The sequence below is a fragment of the Sciurus carolinensis genome, chromosome 5, assembly GCF_902686445.1.
Source record: "Sciurus carolinensis chromosome 5, mSciCar1.2, whole genome shotgun sequence".
In the NCBI taxonomy this organism is placed as follows: Eukaryota; Metazoa; Chordata; class Mammalia; order Rodentia; family Sciuridae; genus Sciurus; species Sciurus carolinensis.
This window is the reverse complement of record NC_062217.1, coordinates 31618663-31644499: the sequence shown is the minus strand read 5'-3', so window position 1 is coordinate 31644499 and position 25837 is coordinate 31618663. Positions and strand designations below refer to the sequence as shown.

Genomic DNA, 25837 nt, shown 5'->3' with positions numbered 1-25837 from the left:
GGAGATGAAATTATATCTAAATGGCTCCCATCCCCGTTTCCTTATAACCTTTCAATAAATAACAAATCACATTGCAATCTATACTTTTGGAAATTAAAAGTGATCTTAATAAGAAATTTCATAAAACCTTTCCTAGTTTTCCCAGAGAGATTGAGATGCTGCACCCCAGGGACTTGGGAGCAATTGGCTTAACTACCAAATCTGCCCAAGTGCACACAAAGGCACTCACAGAAAGATTGTTAAAATGTGCATTATCTGGTAATACAGGATTTAAACTCATTAATATATTCTTTAATTCCATAAAAGAGCATGTGTTATTTCATTCATTTTATTTTCTATGAGAATGACCAGGGAATGTGCTCCCCTCCCCCACTGTCATTTAAAACCAAGCAAAATTGAAAACCACTTCCTGCCACAAAGCCACCAGCACTGGACATGGAATCACTTTAACTCACTTTTGTGTCGATCTTCTTGAAGGCAGGATCATCCTCATCTACCTCGAAGTAGATTTCTGTCGTGGTGATGGAGAGAGTACCCTTGGCCACAACCACTGGAGCAATGAGCTGGGCAGGGGTGCTGAGAACCACTGGGCCTGCAAGACAAGGGCAGGGAGTGAGGCTGAGCCCCCTCTGGCCCTCTGCTGCTCCCTCCCAGAATATACCACAGGTTTTTATTTTTAAAGAAGTACTGGAAAAAACAGTGCCTATGTTATGCGACAAAGTCTTTTCATTTTAGATAAGGTCTGCTTAAGCTTTTATACATTACCTTCTAACGAGACTAGAGATAAATAATTCTATAAAAACCCAAGAAGTCAGGATACCAAATAAGCGACCCATAATGTGTGTTTGCAACCTCTGCATAGAAATACTACATGGTTGGTGAGACGCTGCCATTAACCAACTTAAAAGTGCAGAACGGAACCTATAATGCCTGATTCGCCATTGAACATCACTGGCTTTCCAAGAGACCTTAGGCAGTCAGCACTGCCCCCAAAGACCAACCTTTCGCACAAAACCTTTCCAAACCACGTAATTCTCGCCAAGGAGAGGTGAGAGGAGGTGAAGGAGGTCCAGTGTACTAAGGGGTTAGCATTTTGCACTCAAGTTATTTTAATATCGGCGTTCTAAGGCGCACCACATACACTTTATGCGTACAGACGGACATTCAAGTTCTTACGTGGAAAGGAACGAAAATTTTAGCAGTCATTTTGTAAGAGACAATCGGTCAAAATGATGAAAATGTGAGACGCCGGAACAAAACGATTCTCAGAAAAAACGTCTGAAAGTGCTATTCCCCAACTTTTAAAACTGGAGGAACTAGGCGTCGGTAAAAAAGAAATTTTTAGAAAGTGTGCCTGCTAGGATGCTTACTTCAAATTCCTTCCATTTAAATTCCACTTATTAGAATACTAGTCCAAGGGGATGAGAGTTACGCTCTTTAAAATCCCCCAAAGAGGAGGCATTCTTCATGATCCTGATGTGAACATACGATGTGGCAATCAGAAATAACGCACTTTTTTTTTTTTTTTTTTAATAGGAGGGCGCATCAGAATCCCCGCCATTCCTCTCCTCGAATGCACGTAGTCAAATGAGTCAATAACCCTAGGAGAAAGGCAATAAAAAGCTGGGTGCCCTGCTGCCGCTAGGCCCGGTCCTCCGCGCCACAGCCACAGAGCACTGACCCAGCCCTGCAGGGCGCGGGAGACTGTGGTGGTGGCGAAGTTCGCGTTCCCTGGGAGCGGCACACACCGAATCAGCGAGTGTCCTGCACAAAGCCGGCCCTTTTCTGTTGCTGGAGGAACTGGGAGGGCTCGGCCGACTAGGCTCGGCGCTTAAGGGGGGTTGGGGGCGGTGACTGGGAAGAAAACTGTGTGTCAGCTTGAACCCCCATCTCAACCGCCTCGACTGGACTATCGCTAGCTTTTTTCTCTGGCCCGCGGTGAGCCCTAGGGACGCCCGGGCTTGTCTTGGGCCGGCGGTTTCCGCCGCGCAGCCGAGCGGAGTCGGGGTCCACCTCCGCTCCTCAAGGTTTTTCTTTCCAAAGGGCGAGGCGGTCGATCTGAAGCGCCACTTTAAAGGCTCATCAATCTTAATCTAGGTTACTCAAGTAATTATGCCCGAATCTCTTGTACGATTACAAGTGGATTTGGGTTTCTATTCCCCAGGCCCTCCTTTGTGTTTATTGGAGGGTCTGTGCGCGCGCTCGGCGGCGCCTCCTGCCTCCCGCGCCCTCCACCGAATCCCCCAACGCTCAGGCCGGTTCGAGCCGCTCCCTTAACCCTTGAGCGACCATGATGCTCCTTGGGATGCGTTCCTAGTTAGTTCTCCTCTGGAGAAATCCAAGCGGTTTACCGTTTTGCTGTAGACTGGGGCGAGGTGAGAAAGGAGGTGAAATGATTCACATGTGAAACACAATGTCCTCTTACACATCTCGCGTTTGTGCTAAATCCTCTGAAAAGTCTTCACTCTAAATACAGAGGGCTCTTGACTTATGTTTTAATAAGTTTCTGGTATTTGGAGACGAAAATGGTCAAAAAACATTAAAAATGGCGAACCGATTCTTTCTTTTAAGAATTTAACATATCCAAACAATTAGACTGGGAATATTGAAAATAATCATGAAACGAATTATGCAAAGTATACTGACAGAATTACTGAAATATATTAAGAATTTAAAGTACACACTCTGTGAACTTTTAACAGGGACCATATTTTCTCTACTTCTCTGAGTTTCTGAAAGGGGACTGACTGCGCCTCCTCTTGATTCTACTCCAATTTCGTTCTATTGAGATGAGATTTTTCCAGGAGTTTATAAAAGGGCTTCAAACTGGTCTTTCTTTAAGAAAGACACATCATGAAATATTCAGCCTTAATAGTATGTCATTTTTCCTCTTGTCCTTTGGAAATCTCCAATTACAACTTCCAATTCCATAGCATGTTTAAGGAGCAGTGAGTCTTTTTGTTGTAGCCTTCAGGGAGCAAACCAGGCGCAGAGAGAATACAGAGTTAATCCACTACAGCAAAAGAGAGAGGGGATTATGTTCTAATCCCCTTTGGGGAAGCCTCTGGATTTTAGGGATCCGATATTAAAATGTTTACATAAGGCACAATCACAAACCAGCAGATCTTCCATATGGTACCTGGTTATTTGAAAATCTCCAGTCTCTTTCCAAATAGAATTCAAAAAGGGCAGCTTCTCTGGATGCCAAGATGGCGATATAGCTGATTCTGTTCTTCAATTTAAGTAATTACAAATTTAACCTTCTAAACTTTGCTTGCTGTAGTGAGTTGGGGATTGACTGTAAATATAGTCATTCCAATCACTAATCTAGGAATAAAAGGATCAGTTATATTAACATCCTCAGCACACTTAGAGGAAATGATATTAAAGGGTACATTCAATAATTTAAAATTCCACATTCTAAAGTGGTAATTAAAAGGGAAAATGTTATTTACTTCTTAGAATTGGCAGCATAATGTTAAAAAAAATTGATCCATTATTACTATTTTAATAAGTTTGGGGATATTAGTTGGCATTAATTTAAATGTTAATTTAAAGTATGAACAAGACCAAAGATCACCCCAAAATAATGAAAGAAATCTTGAAAAGAATGAACTTCTCTTTAGGGCCATTGGCTCTTTAATCAGTTTATGACAAATCTCATTGTGTACTCAGAGTACAAAGTACACATGTTTTGTATTTGAAAAGGCAACTATTCTTCAAATATACATTTAAAAGTAGAATGTTAAATATGTGTGGGTTTGGATTATTTTGCTGAAAATAAAAAATCCAAGCCTAGAAATCTTAATAATACATTGGCATTTTAATAGAACTTTACAATTTACAAAATTTCTTTACTTTTATTTAACTAACAGTTAACTATTCACAAATGTTGAATACAAGTGTCACTGCTGTCCTTGCCAAAGACATACCTATAGTTGAACAAGTGGGCTTATTGCTCATTGTGATTAGGGAGACCAACAACCCTGGGAAACCATAGTTAAAGGACTCATGGGAGGAACTGGACTTTGGTTAAAATGATTCTGGATAGGGCTCAAGGAGGCAGAGCTTGCCCTTGATTGGGCTCTTCACAAGCCAAGGATAATTCTAAGCCTGGGTATCTTAACAAATCTTATTTAGAGGGAGGGAGGGGGACTAGAGCAAACTGAAGTTGGAATTGAGAAAAGGAGCTGTTACTCATATTAGCCAGGAGAGGGGGGTGTTTGGTATTTTGTGGTCAGCAGTGTGGCCTTGTTTTTGTCTGTGCTTGCACAAAATTATATTAATTAATTAATTAATTTATTGTCTCACATCAGGATGATGATGTGACTTTGTCTGATGCTGGTATTCTGTGAGGTTTCTTATGTTCAACAAGAGAACACCATGACTTTACCTGTAAGCTCCTGGCCAGCTCCCAACAATAACAAGGCCTACTTGTAGGTCAGACCAATTCCCCAAAGTCTGGGACTGCTCTTCTTTTTCTCTGATGCAGGTATTAATCATTTTTGAGATGGGTCAATAGCATTATAGCGATTAAAAGACACTCATGGCAATTATATTTTCAAACAGTACTAAACTTCTCTACAAGTTTTAATATAAAGCACAGCAGACAATAAATATGAGAAAAAAAGTTCAAGTCTAATTAAAATTGGCATTGTTAGAATGATTTGATGACATTCAATTGGTAAAAACTATATTTAAGGTACATGAAGTTATAATGTATCTTAGAATCATTTGAATATTTCCTAAACTTAGCTCAACATTAATAAAAGCTTTATTAGCTTGTATGGATTTTCTCCAACATCAATTACTTTGAAACCACGTTTCATTTTTTTCTAGAACATGTAAAAAACCATTACTGTGGGATAATAAGCACTGACTAATCTTGGTATAATTATTAAAAATTAAAATTGTAAGATTATTTAGAAGAACTATCATGTTCAATGCAAAGGGGCATTGTTCCCCCAAATTTAAGACAAAAATATACTCATGGAGTAAATTTTTACAATTAATTTCTATGCTGTGATAACATTTGTTAGGTAAGTAACTCACAGCATGAGTGATGATAGCTAAAGCATTGATCATGCTTTGGATTAGTATCATTTTAAAGTATAGTACTATTAATTTAAAGAAAATGTTTTCCCCACAGAATTAAAAGAATAAAATGTTTTAATCTCAAAACAATTTAAAGTAAATTACTAAAGAACATGAGGCAGCTGGAATTTGTTTTGCAATCTTAGGAAGACTTTAAGTATTAAGATAGTACAGGTGTTTGTTTATGTGCCTGGGGGAGAGGGAAAGTCTCAGAAAAATACTGTGAAGAATTTTAGGCTGGGTGCAGTGGCGCACACCTGTAATCCCAGGGGCTAGGGAGGTGGAAGCAGGAGGATCATGAGCTCAGAGCCAGCCTCAGCAACTTGGTGAGGCCCTAAGCAACTTAGGGAGACCCTGTCTCTAAATAAAATATAAAAAAAGGGCTGAGGATATGTTGATCAGTGTTAAGTGCCCTGGGGTTCAATCCAAAATAAAAAGAATCTTGGATATTCATTTTCTAGGGCAGTTTTCTGGGTTTCAGGCATTTAAAATACCTCAAGGGGAAAAAAATCATAGCAACAAAATCCCTAGACAGCGATGGTTTTCTTTGTCTAGAAAGAATATTGATAGCTGTCCAAATAAATTACCAGAATAAGGATTCTCTGAAATTTTCAAAAACTCTGCTTGCATGGAAATAGTTACAGAACATTTTTGCTTGAATTAGAAAAAGGGAACTTGAACAACTCATAGAATACATAACTCAAGGGCTATGAACTTAAATTTTAGAAATACTCTCTTCTTCAGCACACTCACACACAAAATGCCCCCCACAACTACTCATTATAGACACTCCATAAACCTAAATCTTACACAAATACTCACTATACCCAGGAAGTAGTCTTTTGATGCTCTTTGGTGACTTTTTCAAATATAATCTATCCTTATGATTGAGATGAACAATAACCAGTTATCCTCAGAGTTTACTGATTTCCTGAGACAATTATTGTACAAAATAAGACAGGTACTTAAGAAGGCATATTAATAGAAGATCTGAAACCTACCTCTGGAAAAACTTCACCACAGTCTGAAACAGACATGGAAAGAATGCAGACCTCTTATACAAGCAACTGAATACTGGAAAGTTAGCATATTTATTTATCATGGTAGGACATCTATTATCAAACTGATACTATCTAAAACCTCATCTTATTTAACGTGCTCAAAATTAACAATTTAAAAAAGTACTGAGCAAGCATCTGATATACTCTTAACCTATCATTTATATTTTCCAATGTATTTGGAAAACACGTAATTATTCAGCTTAAAAGAAAAAAAGTGCATTTCTGCAAAGGCAATGAGTAATTTTATATAGTTTAAGTAAAATAGCATTCAGTTATTTTCTAGCAAAAAATATTAGAAAAATAGTGATTGTCTTTTAATGTTTGGTGTGACAATTTTCTTGCCTTTTGATTTAATAGGTGAGCTAGCTGAGATTTGTGTTTCTGGTTGTATTACATTTAGTTTGACATATGGAATGCATTTTTCACCTTCTGGAGGGGTATGACTCTTTTATGGCACTAGGATATCATTTAATGATAGAAAAGAGTAAATTCCTACTAGACTAGATGAGTGAATAGACCAGAGAATATAATTTAAATCTGTAGGACTAGAAGCATTAAGTCTTTGTACCCCTAGGTTGGATGAAGTGCCTGTCTTTCTATTCCCACAGATCCCTGGGCACATCTTTATTGCAGCACTTATAAAACAAATATATGTGTTTAGATGTCTGTTTCTCTTATTTGGCATAGGCTACCTGAAGGCAGGGACATTATCTTCTTCACCTAACACAGTATCTATCACATGGTATGCAATCTGTGTTTATGGAACTGAATGTAGAAAAATTTACATACTATTATTGCATTTATACATCATACTGAAAAGCCACTGAAAATAATAGCTTACAAATTTTGTATTTTTCAGAATTCAATCCATCTCTATTTTTCTTTACAAATACAAACAATAGGGGCTGGGATTAGCTCAGTGGTAGAGTGCTTGTCTAGCATGTGTGAGGCCCTGAGTTAGCTCCTCAGCGCCACATGAAAATAAATAAATAAAATAAAGGTAGGTGTCCATCTGCAACTAAAAAATATTTAAATTAAAAAATAAAAAAATTGCATTTTATAGAAAACATAAATTTCAAAAATTTTCTAAAAACCAAGGAGAGTTATGATGTAATTGGTCATCCTAGCTCACATTCAGATTATCTTTTTAAATGGCATAATTTTATAACCATATGGCCATAATTTTCCTAGTATATAAGTTGCTCCTTTTCTGTAAATTATATGCATAGAGACATGTTTTATTCGGGATCCACTTATTCATTTACTCAACAAAAACTACTGAGTGTGTAGTGTGTTGTATTGGGCACCAGGAGGGAATATATAAGGTATGAATTTGACCCTTAAATGCCTTATACCATAGGGCAAAAATTTTTTAAAAAGGAACAATTATGAAGTAAGGGAAAAAGGGCTTAACCAAGCATTGTGTAAGGCACATAACATCAATAAATCTAATTTGTTGAGCTGGGGTTGTAGCTCAGTGGTAAAGTGCTTGCCTAGCATGTGTGAGGCACTGGGTTCAATTCTCAGTACTGCATATAAATAAATAAATAAAAATAAAGGTCCAGTGACAACTATAAAATAATTTAGAACTCAGGAATTATAGTGTGGAGCAGAGTTGTTTATCCTTTTGTGGGGTCACGCATTCCTTTGACAAGATGAGTAAACATAGTGCTTTCCTAGAAAATCTCATAGGTCTACTTTGACCATCTCAACTCCATAATAAGCAAAATATTCCTATCTTGGAAAAAACTAAATTTTATCATTTCTTTTGGTATCTTTGTCTATCTAAAGATTTTTCTGTATTTATCCTTATCTCTTTTTCTTCAGTTCCAGGAAATACATGCAAGCTAGTAACTAACTGTACTCTTGGTCCTACCTTCCCCTGCCAGCTCCTGCTTCTCTCTTTCCTGTGTCTCCTTCCTTTGTTAAGCACCTGGACATCTCTTTCTGTCTCTTAACTCCTGTTCACTTCATTGGCTTCACTCCTATCCTTTACTCAGGCCATGGTGTTTGGAAATTATACACTGCTTAATAAGCTAAATTCCATTGATTAAAAAAAAAAAAAAAGAACAACAGTTTATTTTTAAATCCAGAATTTTCCAAAAACATTCAACCACAGAATTTTTTTTTCACTTTGTCATCTTTCAAATTACCTGTATTTCAAGGAACATAAGGTTAAAAAAAATGCTGAAGCAGACTCCTTGGCCTTTAGAGTGTAGATGTCTCTTTTGTTCTTTGACTGTTTGACTTTTTTCTTGGTGTCTCTAATGGGCTCTAGCTAGCTGCTTTCTCATCCTTGTTGTTCCACAGGGGATCTGAAGTTGGCCTACTGCTTTGTGCTGTCTATATATTCACTTTCCTTGGGTGATCTCAGTGGTTTTAACTATGCACTCCAAGCTCAATATGGTTCTGATATTTCAATCTTTTATGTCATTTTGAGAATTCTGGATATCCAATAGACTCACCTGAATGTATCCTTGAGAGCAGGAACTTGTATTCACTGTAACAAAGTATCCATCTTAGTGTCTGACATATGGTAGATATTTAATATTTATATTTGTTTTGCTTATATAACTACATTCAAACAGAGTGGGTCTTGCATAAGAGAATAAGGGATAATAGAATAAGGTTCCAACTGGTCCTTCCAGCTCTGTCTTTACAGTGTGTAAATTTTGATATTTTCTATTCTAATCTATCCTTTCTTATTTCATTTACCAATAATGCTGATACTAACTCAATTGATTTGTTTACCCACCAATGGGCTGCAACTTGGAATAAATAAACAAAACAGAACATTGATATACTGGAATAAAATTTTAAAAAAGACTTTCGGAAAGAGAAAGAAAATAGATTTAAATTCTGGCTCATCTCTTTGCTTGATATATGATCATGAATGGGTGTCCTGCTGTTGGAACCTAACTTTCAACATCTTAAAATGAAGTATAACACCTAAGTCACACAGTTGTATAGTTATTAGGCTGTAGTACAGTTTTCTGTTAACAAATGTCACTTATATCTCCCAACCCATTCCCCCATCCTCTTCGTACTTATCTAGCCTGGTTTTTCCCCTTAGAAAACTTAAGCAAGTAAATGGAGACCTTCTTATATCCCACCTTTAGATGCAACGTTTGTTTGTTTATTTTTAACTTTTCTTGGTACCTGGCTCTTAGCATTCCTGTTTCATACACAAATTGAACTGAATGAATATCATGTCTATACTTAGCTATTTGATAAATTAGCAACAAAATGGAAGAAAAAAAATCAACGGACCATTTGAATTAAAAAAGAACATAAAACACTGCAATCAGCAATTTTCTGATCAATAAAACCACCTAAATATTTTTCTAGAAAAAATATTTAACAATATTTAGATAGCAAATTTGATCCATTTTCTCTATTGCTGATAAAAAGATCTAGATTTATTTTTACTTGACTGATGATTTGAACTGATAAAGCAACTTCTCAGGATTAACTATTTGCAATCTGTATGTCATGTAAATTCTATACTTCTGGCTAGCTGTTATGATCAAGTACCTCCTGTAGGCTCCTTCTTTCTTACAGCAAAAAACCATGGAAATAAAAAATTTAAAAATTTTCAGTATGCAGTAAGACTTAATGATTCTTTTGCATAGCACTTCCCTGGTAAAATTGTTTTTTTCACCTAATCTTTGAACCAGTGCCTATCAAAAAGCACCAGGCCTTCTTGGCTGTGGCAGGGGTGACATAATGTGGACCTCACCTCTGCCTCCTCTCTAAGTTGCTAACATCCACAATTTGGCAGTAGGAAAATAGTATTGTTTCTCTTCACATTTTTCTTCTACGTGTAACAAATGAGTGACCCACATTTCTTCAGTATGTGATTAATATCCTCATCCATATACTTTCTAAAAACATGACACATGAAAGCTTAGATTCCTATATATAAAGAAGTATAACCTACTGATAGGTTAGTTGTTTACTGCCCTTGTTTTTTTTATAGATTGGCTGTATGACTGTAAATTCATTGAGAAAAATTACTTTCTATAGAAATTCTCTACACAGAAATGAAAGAAAAATAAAAATATGTTTCAACTAGTACACAGTATTAGATAGAAAAGGCTTCATCCTTGTGGTTTGTGAAACACTTGTCCATAATGAACGAGCTGATTCTTAAAACAAATCCACACAAAAAAAGAAGAATGTTATATGTGATTTGAATCATGGCTGATATTAATAAATATAGTTGAATTGCATTTTCAACACATTTGGTATGTTGTTGTTATTAGAAGTACCTTAAAAGTGTTTTACAGACAATGGAATCCAAGGTTGGAGGGGACATCCATTTTTTGAAACACAGAAATATAGTTACTGTAAAATATCTGCAGGTTTAAAATGGCCTTGCAGACTTTTTGAAAATAATGAAAATAAGAAAAGGCAAGATATTCAAGGTGAATATTTTTTTTATAAGTCTTTAATACAAACATTAAAATTAGGTTAGAAATTTAAGTATTTCACAGCTTTGGCAAGAAATGGGCTCGTGTTAATGCTCTGAGAGCTTTGTGAAGTCTGTGTTTGAAGCTGAATGTGAACCCTTTGGGTATACTATTTATGACTGGCAAAGCAACTTCCTAATTCAAAGAGAGAGAAAAAAGACTTATAAAGACTCATAAGACTTTTCAACATCAAATAGCTTTTACTAAACAACATTTTGATGAGTTAAGTGTGAGTGAGTCAGGGACATATGGATTAAATTTCCCTTGAAATACACATGGGTTTAAAAATTAAGGGGAAAATCCTGAGTAAAATGCATTTTAGAAAACCCAGAATGTTTAAAAGACATTTTTTCCCCTAAATACAAATATCAGGTTGAATTAATTGTATTCATACTGTTATTAAAGTTACATTTCAAAATGTCAAAGAATCTTTTTAAAAAATACTAGTTTTGTCAGGGAAAGAATGTTGGGTTCACCATATTGGAATTGTATAGCATGTAACAGTCAGGCCTAAGCAAACTCATCTGAGACAGTGATGATCTGCATCCATGTAACAACAAACATGTTCTTTTCTACAGTATGTGTCTCCTTATTTCACTAAATAATTGGAATAAAACTTCCTGTGCTTTTCATATATATTCTATTCTTTTTCTTAAATAACATACTTCTATGAAAAATTTTTAGCTTTTAGGATTTTGTTTTTCCTTTGATTTTACTGTATTTCCCAGAATCTTGAGGGTTTTTTTTTGTTCATGTTCTATAGTTTGCTTTATTTTCTTATCAGTTGGGTTTGTAGGTAGCATTCAATCTATCTATGAATAACTTTGCCTGGGTATTTACATCTCCATACTAGGACATTTTTACTCATCATAGTCTTAGGACCAGCATTTTACATGTCCTCACCAGATAGTCATGAGATGTGAATGAATAAGGAAATGAGTGAGTGAACCCAGAGATATTTAGAAAGTAGAAATGGAGAAACTTAAGAATTATTGTAAGTAATGTTTCCCTCCCCTCATCATCATTTGATAACTGATTTCACGATGAGTTTGTAGAATGACAACTATAAGAAATGGAAACGATTTGATCAGTTTACAATAAGAGAAACGACTTCACAACACACTGTCCCCTGAACATCAAGGAAGGTATGCTGAGAACTGTTAGGGGCATCGCTGTGCTCATGAGGGAGATGGGGCACTTAGAAGAGTGTCCTAATAGATCTCCTTTTTATTTCTGTGTTTTTCTCACTCTTAATTCATATAATTCATTTTCAGTTTCAGATTCTTGACTACGTAAGGGTGTGTGTATGTGTGTGTGTGTGTGTGTGTGTGTGTGTGTATGATTATAAATCTGCCACTTTGAAAAACCCACATTAAAAAACCCATCTCAAACCTATATTCTAACACTTCTTCCCTTCTGATCCTGGCTACTCTTAAAAATACTCAGTGTACCATTATTATCCATTGGTTGGAGAACATTTTTTGATGTAATAAAGTTTTTTTTTTTTTAAATTAAGAGTAGCAGTGATATCTAGGCCTCATAAATGAGAACTTTGAGATACATTTAGTTAAAGTGACACAATTAGCAGAAGTGAGAATGGAACAAAGATTAGCTTAACTTTAAGTGTCCCTATCATAGAAAAAGTCAAGTGATATATTGAGTAATTTATTTGAGTGATTCAGTTAGTATGAGCAGAGAATCTTATAATTCAAGCTCCCAAATACTTTATTTCAATAGCTCAAAATAAGTTGTATTTTGTCTTTTACTTATGGTATAATTAGATAATTATCTCAGCTCTCCTATTTATGAACTTTTTACCAAAGGTTCAATGGGAACCTTTCAAGTCACTGTGTTAGATTTCTTTGTGGTTCAAAGAAACCTAATATATAATTGCTGTCCTTAAAGAATCTGTAGTCTAACAGGAGAGGGGAAAACATAGAAAAACCTCTACAATATGAGGCTTTATGTGGTAAGTGTCTTAAGAATGATATAATCAAAATGTTATGAGATGTCAAGAATCAATAAATGGGATGGATTCAAACTAAAACCTTCTTCTCAGCAAAGGAAACAATCAATAACGTGAAGGGAGAGCCTACAGAATGGGAGGAAATCTTTACCACAGGTACCTCAGAGAGAACATTAATCTCCAGGATATATAAAGAACTCAAAAATCTTAACACCAAAAAAAAAAAAAAAAAAAAAAAAAAACCCAAACAATAAATGGGCTAAGGAACTGAACAGACACTTCACAGAAGAAGAAATAAAACTGATCAACAAACACATGAAAAAATGCTCAACATGTCTAGCAATTAGAGAAATCCAAATCAAAACTAAGATTTCATCTCAATCCAGTCAGAGTGGCAATTATCAAGAACACAAGTGACAATAAATGTTGGTGAGGATGTGGGGAAAAAGGTACACTCATACATTGCTGGTGGGACTGCAAATTGGTCCAACCACTCTGGAAAGCAGTATGGAGATTCCTCAGAAAACCTGGAATGGAACCACCATTTGACTCAGCTATCCCACTCCTCAGTTTATACTCGAAGGATTTAAAATCAGCATACTACAGTGATACAGCCACATCAATGTTCATAGCAGCTCAATTCACAAAAGCTAAGCTATGGAACCAACCTGGTACCCTTTGAAAGATGAATGGATAAAGAAAATGTGGTACATATACACAATTGAATATTACTCAGCCTTAAAGAAGAATGGAATTATGGCATTTGCTGGTAAATGGATGGACCTGGAGAACATCATGCTAAATGAAATAAGTCAATCCCCAAAACCAAAAATATGTTCTCTCTGATATTCGGATGCTAATTCACAATAAGGGGATGGGGAACTAGGGAAGAATAGAGGTAGTTTAGATTAGGTAGAGGGGAGGGAACTGGGCTATGGGGGTAGGGAGGATAGTAGAATGAACTGGACATTAATACACTATTTGCATATATGACTACATGACCCATGTGATTCTATATCATGTAAAACCAGAAGAATGAGAAGTTATACTCCATTTATGTATGATGTGTCAATATGCATTTCTCTGTCATGTATAAATAATTATGACAAATAAAAATGTTTAAAAATGTTATGGGAATGCTATAATTAAAAAAAAACAGATAATAAGTGTTGGGGAGCAAATGAAGAAATTGAAACTCTTGCACGCTGGTGATACAATGTAAAGTGCTGCAGCCACTTCTGTAAACAGTCTGACAGTTGCTCAAAAATGAAACTACATTCACATAAAACTTTGTTCGTGAATGTTTAAGATGTATTTTTCATAATTTCCAAAAGGTGAAAACAATGCAAATGTACATCAACCAATGAACGGACAAAGAAAATATGGTATATATGTACAATAAAATATTCCCCATAAAAAGGACATATATGGCACCACATGGAAGAACCCTGAAAATATTACTGTGACAGAAACCAGACCTGAAAGACCACATATGATTCCACTAATATGAAAAGTGCAGAACAGACAAATCTGGAGATAGACAATAGATGAGTGGCTATTTAGGGCCACAGAGTGGGAATAGGAAAATGGTGGGGTAGAGCCAAAGTGTAAAAGGTTTCTTCTGGGGACAATGAAATGTTTTAAAATTGATTGTGGTGATGGTTGTGTAGCTATATGAATATGCTAAAAATAATTGATTTCTATTTTGTATACAGGACAGTTTTATGGTACGTGACTCAGATCTCAATAAAGTTGTTTCCAAAACAATATTAACAAAAAAAAAGTTATAAGGGTTACACAATTGACCAGTGAATATATGACAGTGTTTTAAATGGGTCCTAAAATAACAGGTAGGATTTTTGAAAGGAGGACACAGGGAGGGTGTAAATAGAGAGATGAAAAGAATATTTCAGGTGAGAAGAAAGTTTGGATATTAGTTTAGGCATGCAGAAAAAAAATTTAAGTTACTGAATATTAAATGGATGGGTAAACTGTTGGTAATAACATCTTATATATGTAACAACAGCAGAAAATAAGATTATTACAGCTTACAGAATTGATAACAAAGCATTAAAGATCTTCACTGTCACCATTAAAAACTTTGAGTTTCCTAACTTAGTAAGATTAGTAACTTTAGGAAGTAACAATAAAGGAATCTGTATGAATTCTAATTGTTTGGAAGTTGTAAAATGTTTCTAGTGTCATGCAGCATACATGACACTCAAAAAGAAATAAAATATATTTTACTAGTGGGACACAATTCTGCCAGTTGAATTAAATCATTCACATAAATTTGAGTTAATCTTAAATTTCAATTATTTTTTAATTATTTGAAGAAACAACTAAGCTAAATTTCAAATTAAAATAGATAATTGAGATTTTAGATTAAAATTGGTTATTATACTGATTAATCTAAATATTTTAACAAAAATATAATTAGTAAACTGAAATATTTAAGCACATATGGAATCATAGATGCTAATTCACTTCAGTAATTACTACAAACTAAAAAGGCAATTGAAATAAATTAAGTTAGGTGTTATTAATGTAATAATTATTTAATTGATTGGCATACTTCTATATTATATCATATTAGCCATTTGCTACAATACATAATAAATTGAGTAATTAGTATCACACACATTTAACTTGCCTCTTGAGATGAACAGCTTGGCAAGAAAGGGAACTAAAAGTAAAACAAAAAGTTGCATGACATTTAAAGTCAAAGAATTTTGTTGAATAATTTATCTTTATTAAAACTCTGAACAAAATGGAGAAAACACAAGAAGGGTCAATATTTAAGTAAAATTGTGGTAAAAGTATTCTATTACTTATCAAATGTTTTCAACTTACCAGAAAAAATTTTGGTCAACACCTAGACTATAATTAAAGCTAAAATTAAATATTATACATATGCACAGACTTCTGAGTATAATATAATGGAGCTTGTGTAAGATGGAGTTATAGAACTCCATCTTTGGGTCTTAGTATACAAACATACACCCAGCTATATAAACATTTAAATGTATAATTGGATGTACTTTAATATAAACCATGTATTACGTATTTTTAAAGACATGCTATTTTACACACAGTTCTTACATTTACACAAGTCAATCTTTCTGGACACCTGCATATCCTTATTTTTTAAAGTACTAGTAATCATAGTTTCAACTCACAGGGTTGTTGTTAAAGATAAAAGGATTATTATACATACAGCTGTCTGAACACTGGTTCCTAAAAAGATATGCTAACTATTTTTCTCCTTTCTCTCTTTCTTCTTTTTAGAAACAAAAATGTTTCTAAACAGAAAAGCATACTTTTTCTGTTTGAGTTTAACTTAATATTGCACACTGAAAAAATTATACATATGGTATTTTCTTCTGTATGCCTATGTCATCAAAACAGGGTTTTTTGAGAAGGGAAAAATGTATTGTGCTAATTATAATTAGCAGGTTTAGGCTTAACTTTACTGTTGTAAAATGGCACATTCTTTAATATGCAATCTAAAATCTGAAAATTCAATTATGTGCATATTTTTGATGGTTCATTTTTATAAGAATAATGGGTAAGCCACATCATTAAGGTAATCATGTAAAGATAATCCTGTAATTCCCAACTCCACGATGGAAATGGGCAAATATTTTATGGAATATGTCTGAGACACCAAATAAATATGAGATTATATTAAAATTGTACACAGATTTTAGAATTTCTTGGATTTTGTTCTCCTATAGTTTTCTTTAGGCAGTATGGTATTATTATGCTATTTAGGATGATAAATTATCTATAAGAGATATTACTTAGCAAATGTAAATTTCTGAGACAGATAACAATTTGTATGATAATTTCTTGGAACAAAAAATAGATTTATGTGGTCTGAAACTTTACAAATACCTAATTTCTTAAACCTAGGACTTCTGGTTTGTAATTAACTTCTAAAAATGAATTTTATGTAACACTGTCACTATCATGACAGTCTAGATAAATAAGCTCCACATCTACAAAATGAATCTATACCTTCCTATTAATTAGGCAGACTACTTCTGTGGCTGTTACTTTTCCCTTCACAAAACATTCATCTTCCACTTCTTTTCCCTGGCATTCAAGATTCCTTCAAGTAATATTTTGGGTTGCTCTTTAAAAAAATGAACACTATAGACTAGGAGGGAATCAATATTTTAAGACAGCTTGTAAGATTTTTCAGATACAATGATCCCACAAGAAGAGTATGAGGTAGGACCAGGTAGGTACGGATGGGAACAGAGCTGCTCAAAGAAAAATCTGTTGAAAGACCGAAGTGGGAAGAGTCTTGATAGAGCACATTGGTCAGAAGCTTCGTAATTTGATTTTTTCCATGTAAATTTGGTGTAACATTGTCATTATTATTATAGTCTAGATTTAAAAATCTTGAAATAAATTTATTTAAATGGTACTTTAGTTGTTCTTGGATATTATAACTTAATGTGTTTAAAACTTTTGTTTATAAAAATAAATTAATATAAATGATTAATTAAAATTAAAGGAGAGAAATATAATTATTAGTATTTGCTGCTTTTTGTCACTGGTATTACTGGGTAGATTCTAATGAAATACTTCAAGGGACAAGGCACATTTGAATCAACTAATTAATTATCTTTAGTGCAACAAAGAACCAGAGAGAGTTTAAAATAAATTGTACTATTATGAAACATATGTGTTAGCATATGTGAATGAGGAAAAGCAAGCCATTATCTAAAAAGGTCAGGCATCACATTTATGAATTTCCTATGATCTTTAAGATCAAGGATGAGACTAGGAAAAAAAGGAACACATCTGTGGGCAAAAGAATCAGTGCATTTCATTTGCTTTAGGTTTTGTAAAACCAAAACTTGAACATTTATTTACAAATTCATTGCAATCATTTGGTTGTAGGTTTAAGATTAGTTTTAAATAGAAGAAACAGTTATCATGATATGGGAATGCTAGCAAGAAAGGCATGTCCAGGAACTGGCATTGGAAAAACCTAATAGCTTGCTAATCTAGAAGAGGGAAAATAAGATGCCATCTCTTACTTTGCAATTAATAGCACACCTCTTTGGTGAAAAGAGAAAGGTCTAATTAGTAGGAATAAATCACTGAGAATTTCATACAGCCAGGCCAGATAATTTTTGGTACAGTTCTGGAAACTGAAATGTGATTTTGTAAACAGAATGATGTCTGTAGTCTACTTTATTGTCAACTTCTACCTTGATGTTTTAAGTGTTGAAAATATAGAACTGAGATAAGACTTGGCCACTTCTTAAGACTCTAAAGTAGGAGTTTTTAACTGGAGATCTAGGATATGATTCCAAAGACTGGTTTCTAGGGTTCAGTGAATGCTCTGAAATTGTACACAAAATTCGTTGTGCATCTTCATAAAGTGATCTGCTTTTATCAGGTTCTCAAATGGTTTGAAACCAAACAAAGGTTGTTAGGCAATATACTAGGATAACCGTACACCATCTTGTCCTTCAGAAAATGTCCTCAGTTGACCTCAGACAAGCATTGAGACAAGATGAAGTAGAAGGTGGTGGGGGAAGAATGTCTGCTAGTGATGGAAGATTAGCAGTGTGAGGTCAGAGAGTAAAAGGGGAATGGGGAAGGACACTGCAAAGAGTGTTAGCAGGAAGGAAATGGCAAATTCCATGGTTACTTGGCAGAAGGGGCTGTTATCAGGTTAGACAGATATAATTCAAGGGTCTATCATCCTGTCCCACCTCCCAATGATACAGTCAGTTGTATGTGGACAATTTATACTATGATTTTCTTCTCCCATATAAAAACTTGCTTTTTATCATATAGAAAGTTGATGCTATTTATTTGTTGTCTGGAAAATACACACTTATTTGAGGTTCTCACTTCAATAGTAGAAAATGAGATTGCAAGTGAATTATTAAATTTCAAGTGACAGAGCATTGTAACAACTCAAGGTCCACATTTATTCGCCAGAGATCGAATTTAAATTTTTGTAAATTCATTGTATATGTTACACAAAATAGAAGAAAAATTGAAATTTACCTGCAAGATTGTCAATTTCTTTTTCCTGGAGCAGACTGACGGCATCATCATCTCCTTCCAACATAAGTTCAGTCTCTGCATTCTGGTTCACTATTGCTTGACTTCTGAATGCTTTCTTTGATTTTACTACATCTTCTTCAGTACCTGATCACAATCAAAACATAATAAGGTCACTGTGGTTGTTTTTTGCTTTCAATGGGTATTAAAAATAATTGATTACTTTATTATAATTATGTGCTACATTTGCATATACCTTTATGATTATAGAACATTTTAAAATTCTTTATCTTGTTTGGTCTTCTGTGAGAACAGTTGGAAGAATTTAATCATGTACCCTTATTTTACAGTCAAGGAAATAGGCTGAGAAAGCTATGTCATGCACTGTCAAGGTACCCATAATCCACTTCTTATGACTCTTATGATCAGTGCATATTCTACACAAAATCGGTACCTCATCTCAAACTCAGTTTTCCAATCCATAAAATTAAACAATTTTACATAATTATATTTTTTGTGAATTAGGTAAACAATTGACCAGTTGATTTTTAAAAGCAGATGAGACAGGTATGAAGAAAACAAGAGAGTGTTCACATCTGAGAGGAAAAATGTCATTGGAGAGTTACAGAAAGGCAAAGCTAGGAATGAGGCTTACATAAACCTGCTTCACTATAGCTGTTTCTTTAGCAATTAATGAAACAAATACTATCTGAAATGATATCCTTATTTGGTATATCAAGTAATATAAAAACCAATAAAAACACAAAAAAGCAGAAAAATTAAAATATAGCAAATTTTTACCTGGCATTAACATGCCAATGTAAAGGTCAGAAAATAATACATCTGAATCCCTAATATATTTGATTGCTTAACAAATATTTAACACACTGACATCCCAACACCTCCTTTGGTAGGTAAAAATGAGTGTCAAATTGTTTAAACTGTAAGCATATTTACATATCTATTCATATACACTTAACGAGAGAGAGAGAGAGAGAGAGAGAGAGAGAGAGAGAGAGAGAGGGAGAGAGAAATATCTGTATTCCATATCACCTGAAATTGAATTTCAATTTGGAAGAAACTACTTTCATATCTTAGTTGGTGAATACATTCCTAGAAATGGGAGCCTAATAAAATCAGTCCTATATGGTGTTGCTGTATTTTAGTTCCAGGTGATGTTATGGGGTTGCACACATTGGCAATTGCTTTCCAAATCATGTCATGCCTCTGGCCAAAATTCTCTGCAGTTACAATTTATAATACTTTGAGCCAATTCTCCCAGGACTATAACCATAGGATTTCTACCAGTACATCACTGTCTCTTGATGTTTGCTCAACCACTTTATTGGAAGGGCATCTAGGTGCCATAAAACTTGCACTATAAAACAGTGTTAGCCTTTCTTTCTTCCTTCCTTCTTTCTTCCTTCTTTCCTTCCTTCCTTTCTTTCTCTCTCTTTCTTTCTGCAGCTTTTCTTTTTGTCAGTGACTGCAAGTCAACTCTGTTTACTAAAACATGAACAAATGAACTCAAATAAATGCCACAGAGGAGTAAAAACACAGGCTGAAGAACACAGTCACGTCACAAAACCACTGTAGGGTGCCAGTGGCTGAGAGGGACAGTCTCTCATCCCAGTCCCTCCTCTTTGGAGAACATGGTTAACATACACTTTTACAGTATAAAGCAACAGATTGTAAAATGTGTCTTGACAAATACTTCAGAGACAAATCATTATAAATCAGTGTCTCATCAGAGGTGAGGGAATTAAATGGGTTACATATGTGAATTTCCTTTATTGGCCTATAGATGATTCTTATTTCTGGAATGAAAGATTACGGACATATTCCTGACTTCAAACATCATCCTAATTTTATATGATTTTTTAGTGACATAAAGTCAGTATAACAGTAATCTTTTAGGGTTACTATCTTTATAATCCACTTGCTTCTAGGATAGTAACTTAATTAGGGAAACAGAGCTTGCTTCATTTAACAGAAGCAGAAGCAATGATTAATAATCCAGAAGTCTCTCCTCAGGTCTTTACCCTCATATTTCTACATAACTTTACCTGGATAAAACTAACTGAATGTTTCCCTAACTGAGCTAATAGTCTCTTGCTCCTCCTCCCCCTCTGATCAAATCACTTCAGTCCCCAAACCCAGGATGAACCTGGTGTGGTGACTGCCACTGCTCTAGTTCAAGTCATGCTGGTCCAGAGGGCTCTTGGGGCTTCTTACTCACACTACCCTCCATGGTTTTGTCAGAGTGATTATTATAAAACACAAATTAGTTGAGGAAATGTTCCTGCTTAATACTGTTTGAAACTCTTCCTAGTCGACAGCACTAAAAGCAATACTTGTGCTTGGGATAAAATCTAAACTCCTTAGCATGGATGATCAAGGCCTTTTGTTTTTCTCATCGCCAGTTTTGCATTACCTTTTGCCACTCTGCCCTTAGCAATATTGAACCATCTGTAGCTTCTAAAATATGCCATGCTTTTGCATATCTCAATCTGTGCTAATTTTATTTCCTCTGTATGATTTATTTTTTTCTTTCCTTCTTTATGTGGCTGTTTCTCCTTATCCTTCAAAACTTTTCCATCAGGAGCTTCTTCTAACTAACACCTCTGTGCTTGCAGTTTACACAGAACTCAACCACATTGTAAAGCTGGTTTCTACCCTCTTTGCTACATTGGAGCCTTACATCTGTAGCCACAGTGTCTGGCACTCGGTAGGTGCACCACAAATAGGTGCTGAATTGAAGTTCAAGTTTTCCTTAACCTCCAAATCCATTCATTCTCTGATTTCTTAAGATAGATTTGTTTAGTCTTTCCCTTTGGCTTTCACAACACCTCAATAAATCCTGCTACTAAAGTCCTTACAGGTATCGTAATTATATATTTATCTCTACAATAGCCTGGAAGTAACTTCATGACTGAAAAAAACATTCCATCTTTTTTGTTCTCAGTACCTTACACACTGCCTGGTTCAGAGTAAGCCCTTATAAATTCTGAATAAATGAATAACCTAAAAACTAACAGTTACGTTCAGAAATTTCTAAATGTGAAGTTCCTAAGGCATCTTAGAATCTGTCACAGAGAAAACCTATGTATTTACATGAAAGGGAACTCAGTTCTTTGCATGAGTCAATAAAGCCCTTTAAGTGTGAGTCAGTCCAATAAAGCAGTGTTTACTTGTATTGCAACCACGTTAAAAATAAAGCTTTCCATTACTCCTGTGTTACCAAAATAAAAATCTACCAATAAAGAAAAGGTAGTAGAAGAAAAGTAAGCTCTGAAATGTATATCAAACTTTCAATTTTACCTACTCTAGTTTTAAAGCAGTAAAACAATCATGTAAAAGAAATATAGTAAACGAATCTGTTACAACACAGGGAACTTATTTCTGTTGAAGTGCTATCAGTTTGCAGCTCGGTAAACTTCCTGATTTTATGGTACTGTAACAAACATTTATCTAAATTAGAGTGTATGAGATCTAAAGGTGCTTTTCAATCACAATATCCTTTATGAATTAAAGTTTCATTCATCAAAATTACAGGCAAAAAGAGGTAAGGTCTCAGAGGGCTGTCTCATTACAAGGCTAGTAAACACTGTCCTCAGAAAGAATTGGTTTATCACCCAACAAATCAAAATCTGATTGGGAAGAGAATTTATTTGAGATCATCTATCTTCAGAAGACATGTTGAACAGAGTGCACTTCTTGGCCTCTTTAGCCATTCATCAAGAAATTAACAAGCGAACCACAAACCACCAGCACGTCTTAGTTTTGAAAATGTGAACTATGTGTGAAGCTAGATAGATGTATACGCTTACTTTCTATGAAAATATTAAAATGCCATAAAAATTTAAAGTTTCATAAGGAAAAAATGCCACCAACTCTAGATGAATGAAGTCAAATCCAACATTAGATTTTTTTCATGTTACAAATGACACATATGAAAGCATTAAATATGCAGATTTATTAGTAAAGATAAATACTTGAAAAAGGTCTGTATTTGAAAATGTCATCTAATATAGAATACTGTATTAATTGAACCTAAACTTCCTCTTTTATAAAATTTCTCTTAATAACCAGGTATCCATGTGAAACAAAGTATATTTTGAAAATGAAGTAATAGGAGAACTAAAATGTTCCTTGTATGGTCACTACGCTCTTGTATTATTACTATTATAGCTATATTACTATCATTTTAAAGTGCCATGATTTTAAATAAGCCTAAGTTAAAATATAGAAATGACAAATTGGACACCTGAACTTATCTAAATAATATCAAAGAATCTATCTACCTGGAATGTCCAAAAATCGAGGTCAGGAAATTAGTTCATTTTCTCATTGTTATTCTTCATTGATAAATATAACCAATTGATGTAAAGAAAAATACTACATAATTCATTTCTTTTAAGAAATTATCATTTAGTCAACTCTAAAACATCAATACTAATAAGAAAAAAATAAATCACAATAGGCCATAAATTATTCACATGTGACTAATGCACAAAGAGCAAAGATAAAACCCCATAATAAGCTAGTTTTAGTATAGCAAATAATTCTATGCTATTATTATTCATATGGAGTATGGAACTATGAATTAATTTGCCATTTATTAAAAAATTACATATAAAAGTATATATGCATATGTATGAATATATGTATCTATCATCTATATAAATTATATAAGAATATATTTTCAATCATGCTAACCAATGATTTAAATACACGATCTATGATAGCTCATGATCTGGACATTTAACCTTGCCAATTCACTGATTTGGCCTCTCTGAACCTAATCTTCCCCAAGAGCTGAATGCTTTTGTCCCTAAATATGCTGGCCTGTCTCAAACCTTTAAGTGTGACATATGCAATTTCTTCTACATGGAATTCTCTTACCTGTCTTGTCCTTCTCTGTATAACCTTTGTATCTTAGAAAAAGGTCATAATATATTATCATTATTCATTTTCAAATATTTTATTTAGGGATTCTCTTAGTGACTTAATTTCCACCCTGTTAAGTATCAAAGACTCAACAACTGTTCATTGAGTAGGCACATGAAAACATAATTCAACTACTAGTTGTTTTATGTACCATTACTTAAGTTACTTTCCTGTTATGTCCTTTATGAAGTCTTCTCATAAATGAGGAAGTTGGACTATGCATTTTGCCATTTCTTATTGTTTCTTCCAATAATACTCACTAGGAACATATATACGTGGGTATATATACATACTTATGTATATACACGTGTAAATATATGTATGTATATTTTAATGCTTTCATGTGTTCATAATTTGTAACATAAAAAAAATCTAATGTTGGATTTGACTTCTTATATATATCTATATTTCTACATATTAGACCAATATCTTAATTTTATTTGCAAACTTGTAAAACAGGAACAATAAGTATTTTTCAACCGGATTCTCACAAGATTATTGCAAAATTAAAATGAGACAATGGATGCTTAAATATTTTGAAATGTGTGAAAATTATTCATATAATAAATTTCCAAAAACACTTGTTAAAATCTTGATAAAATAAATTAATAAGGGTATTAAAATATTATATTGAGAACATAAAATAAAACTGAGCAAAAACACAGTCAATGCTTTATTACTTATAATGATGTTGCACAAAAGTGGGGAAAAATAAGTAAATGTGAGGATTGAAAACCTCAAACAAGATAAAACATGAGCCCAAGGTCTTAGCACAATCCTAACAATACTACATATTCAACAAATGATGGTTTATTTTCCGTCATGTGGAGCTGGTCTTCCTTCCACCATGCTGTCTTAACAGTCTGTTTATACTCATTGCAAGACATTATGACCCTTCAACTTCTCCACTAGACTGGATGTTTCCTGAAGACAGAAGGATTCTGGTAACATAAGTGCCAGGCACTTGTGAAACTGAATGACGTGTAAATAGCTCACATTTAAAAACTGTTTTTTTTTTTTTTTTTTTTTCTGTCCTAAAAACCATTTTATTCATTTAAAGGTATTATATAAAATTACATAAGCATCAACCTTTTGGACATGCTTTTTCGATTTTCTGTAGAGGTGTATTCACAATATAAATATTTGAAATCTTGAATATTTGAAAGAAAAAGAACTACTTTTTCAACAAAAGATAATGCATTTAATATAGATTTATTTTTTATCCTTGGAAGGAGATCTTTGAGGGGAGATTGGCAGACTGGAATTTAAAGTCTCATTTTAATTTTACCTAAATATATGATCAAGAAATTCTAATGTTTCTGAACATCTAGAAATCAGTTTCACAAGATGGTATTCTTTTTCAAAGGAGAAATTCCTTTTAATATATACCATTTCAGTATATGGTTAGCCTGCTCAATGAATTTTGACAAAATTTATCCTTATGAAAATAAGATAAAATGCTGCAATTTATTTTAAAACTTAAATGTTTTCTTTTAAAAGCATTAATGACATGAATACTTTGGGAAATGTTAAAATAAAGATTACTTTTTCTCATTAAAATCAAGTCAGAGCAACAAATACCTTTACGGATGAGTGCTTTTAGTAATTCTAAAAGATATTATTTAACTTTCACTAAAAGGAAAAGATTTTTAAGATAAATATATCTTTCAACTAATTACATTAGGCATAGTGACATGATCTCATGCAATAACAGATATGAATCAATCTATTACTGAGAAGTTTACAATTTTTAACATTTTTTTTAAAAGATGAAAGATGGCTTTTTATTATACTGAGAAATCTAGTGCTGAAAACATTTTATGTTGACTTGCTGACTTTCATGTATTTATGAGATAAAATAATAAATAAATGTAGCATACTTAACTATAACAATCATTGACTATTAGGCAAACATTTATTCTTTTTAAATTATTTAAATTCTAAATTAAATTTTGTGTTCTACTTTATAGCACAGAACAAAATATTACTTCTTAAGTAAAGCAAGTGATGACATTATAAAAGAAATGACTACTTTTCTACTGAACACTAAGGACAACAACAACAACAAAAATTCTGTATATAATAGTTTTTTAATAAAGAAAACAAACTCTGCAGTAGAAAATCCCAATGTTAAAAACTATTAATGGTGCTGACTAAAACACTATATTAAAAGAACATTTCTCTTACAATGGATGCTGAGTCAGAAGATTCACTTCTGTATTAATTCATTATTTGAAAGTATTTCTACAAATGAAGTA

General features: G+C 33.8%; 1 protein-coding gene across 7 annotated transcripts in view; it reads right to left on the bottom strand.

The window, feature by feature from the left end:
• Nbea (neurobeachin) overlaps positions 1 to 25837 on the bottom strand; it is a 628163-nt gene that overhangs the window by 180980 nt on the left and 421346 nt on the right. For 6 of the 7 annotated variants that reach the window (XM_047553978.1, XM_047553977.1, XM_047553980.1 and 3 more), the window contains 2 exons: positions 18633 to 18776; positions 456 to 592 (listed from right to left, as the gene is read on the bottom strand). In XM_047553978.1, the coding sequence (XP_047409934.1) occupies positions 456 to 592; positions 18633 to 18776 (281 nt within the window). Of the gene's footprint in view, positions 1 to 455; positions 593 to 15246; positions 15280 to 18632; positions 18777 to 25837 lie in introns of all 7 variants that reach the window. The other variant, XM_047553976.1, reaches the window with a different exon arrangement.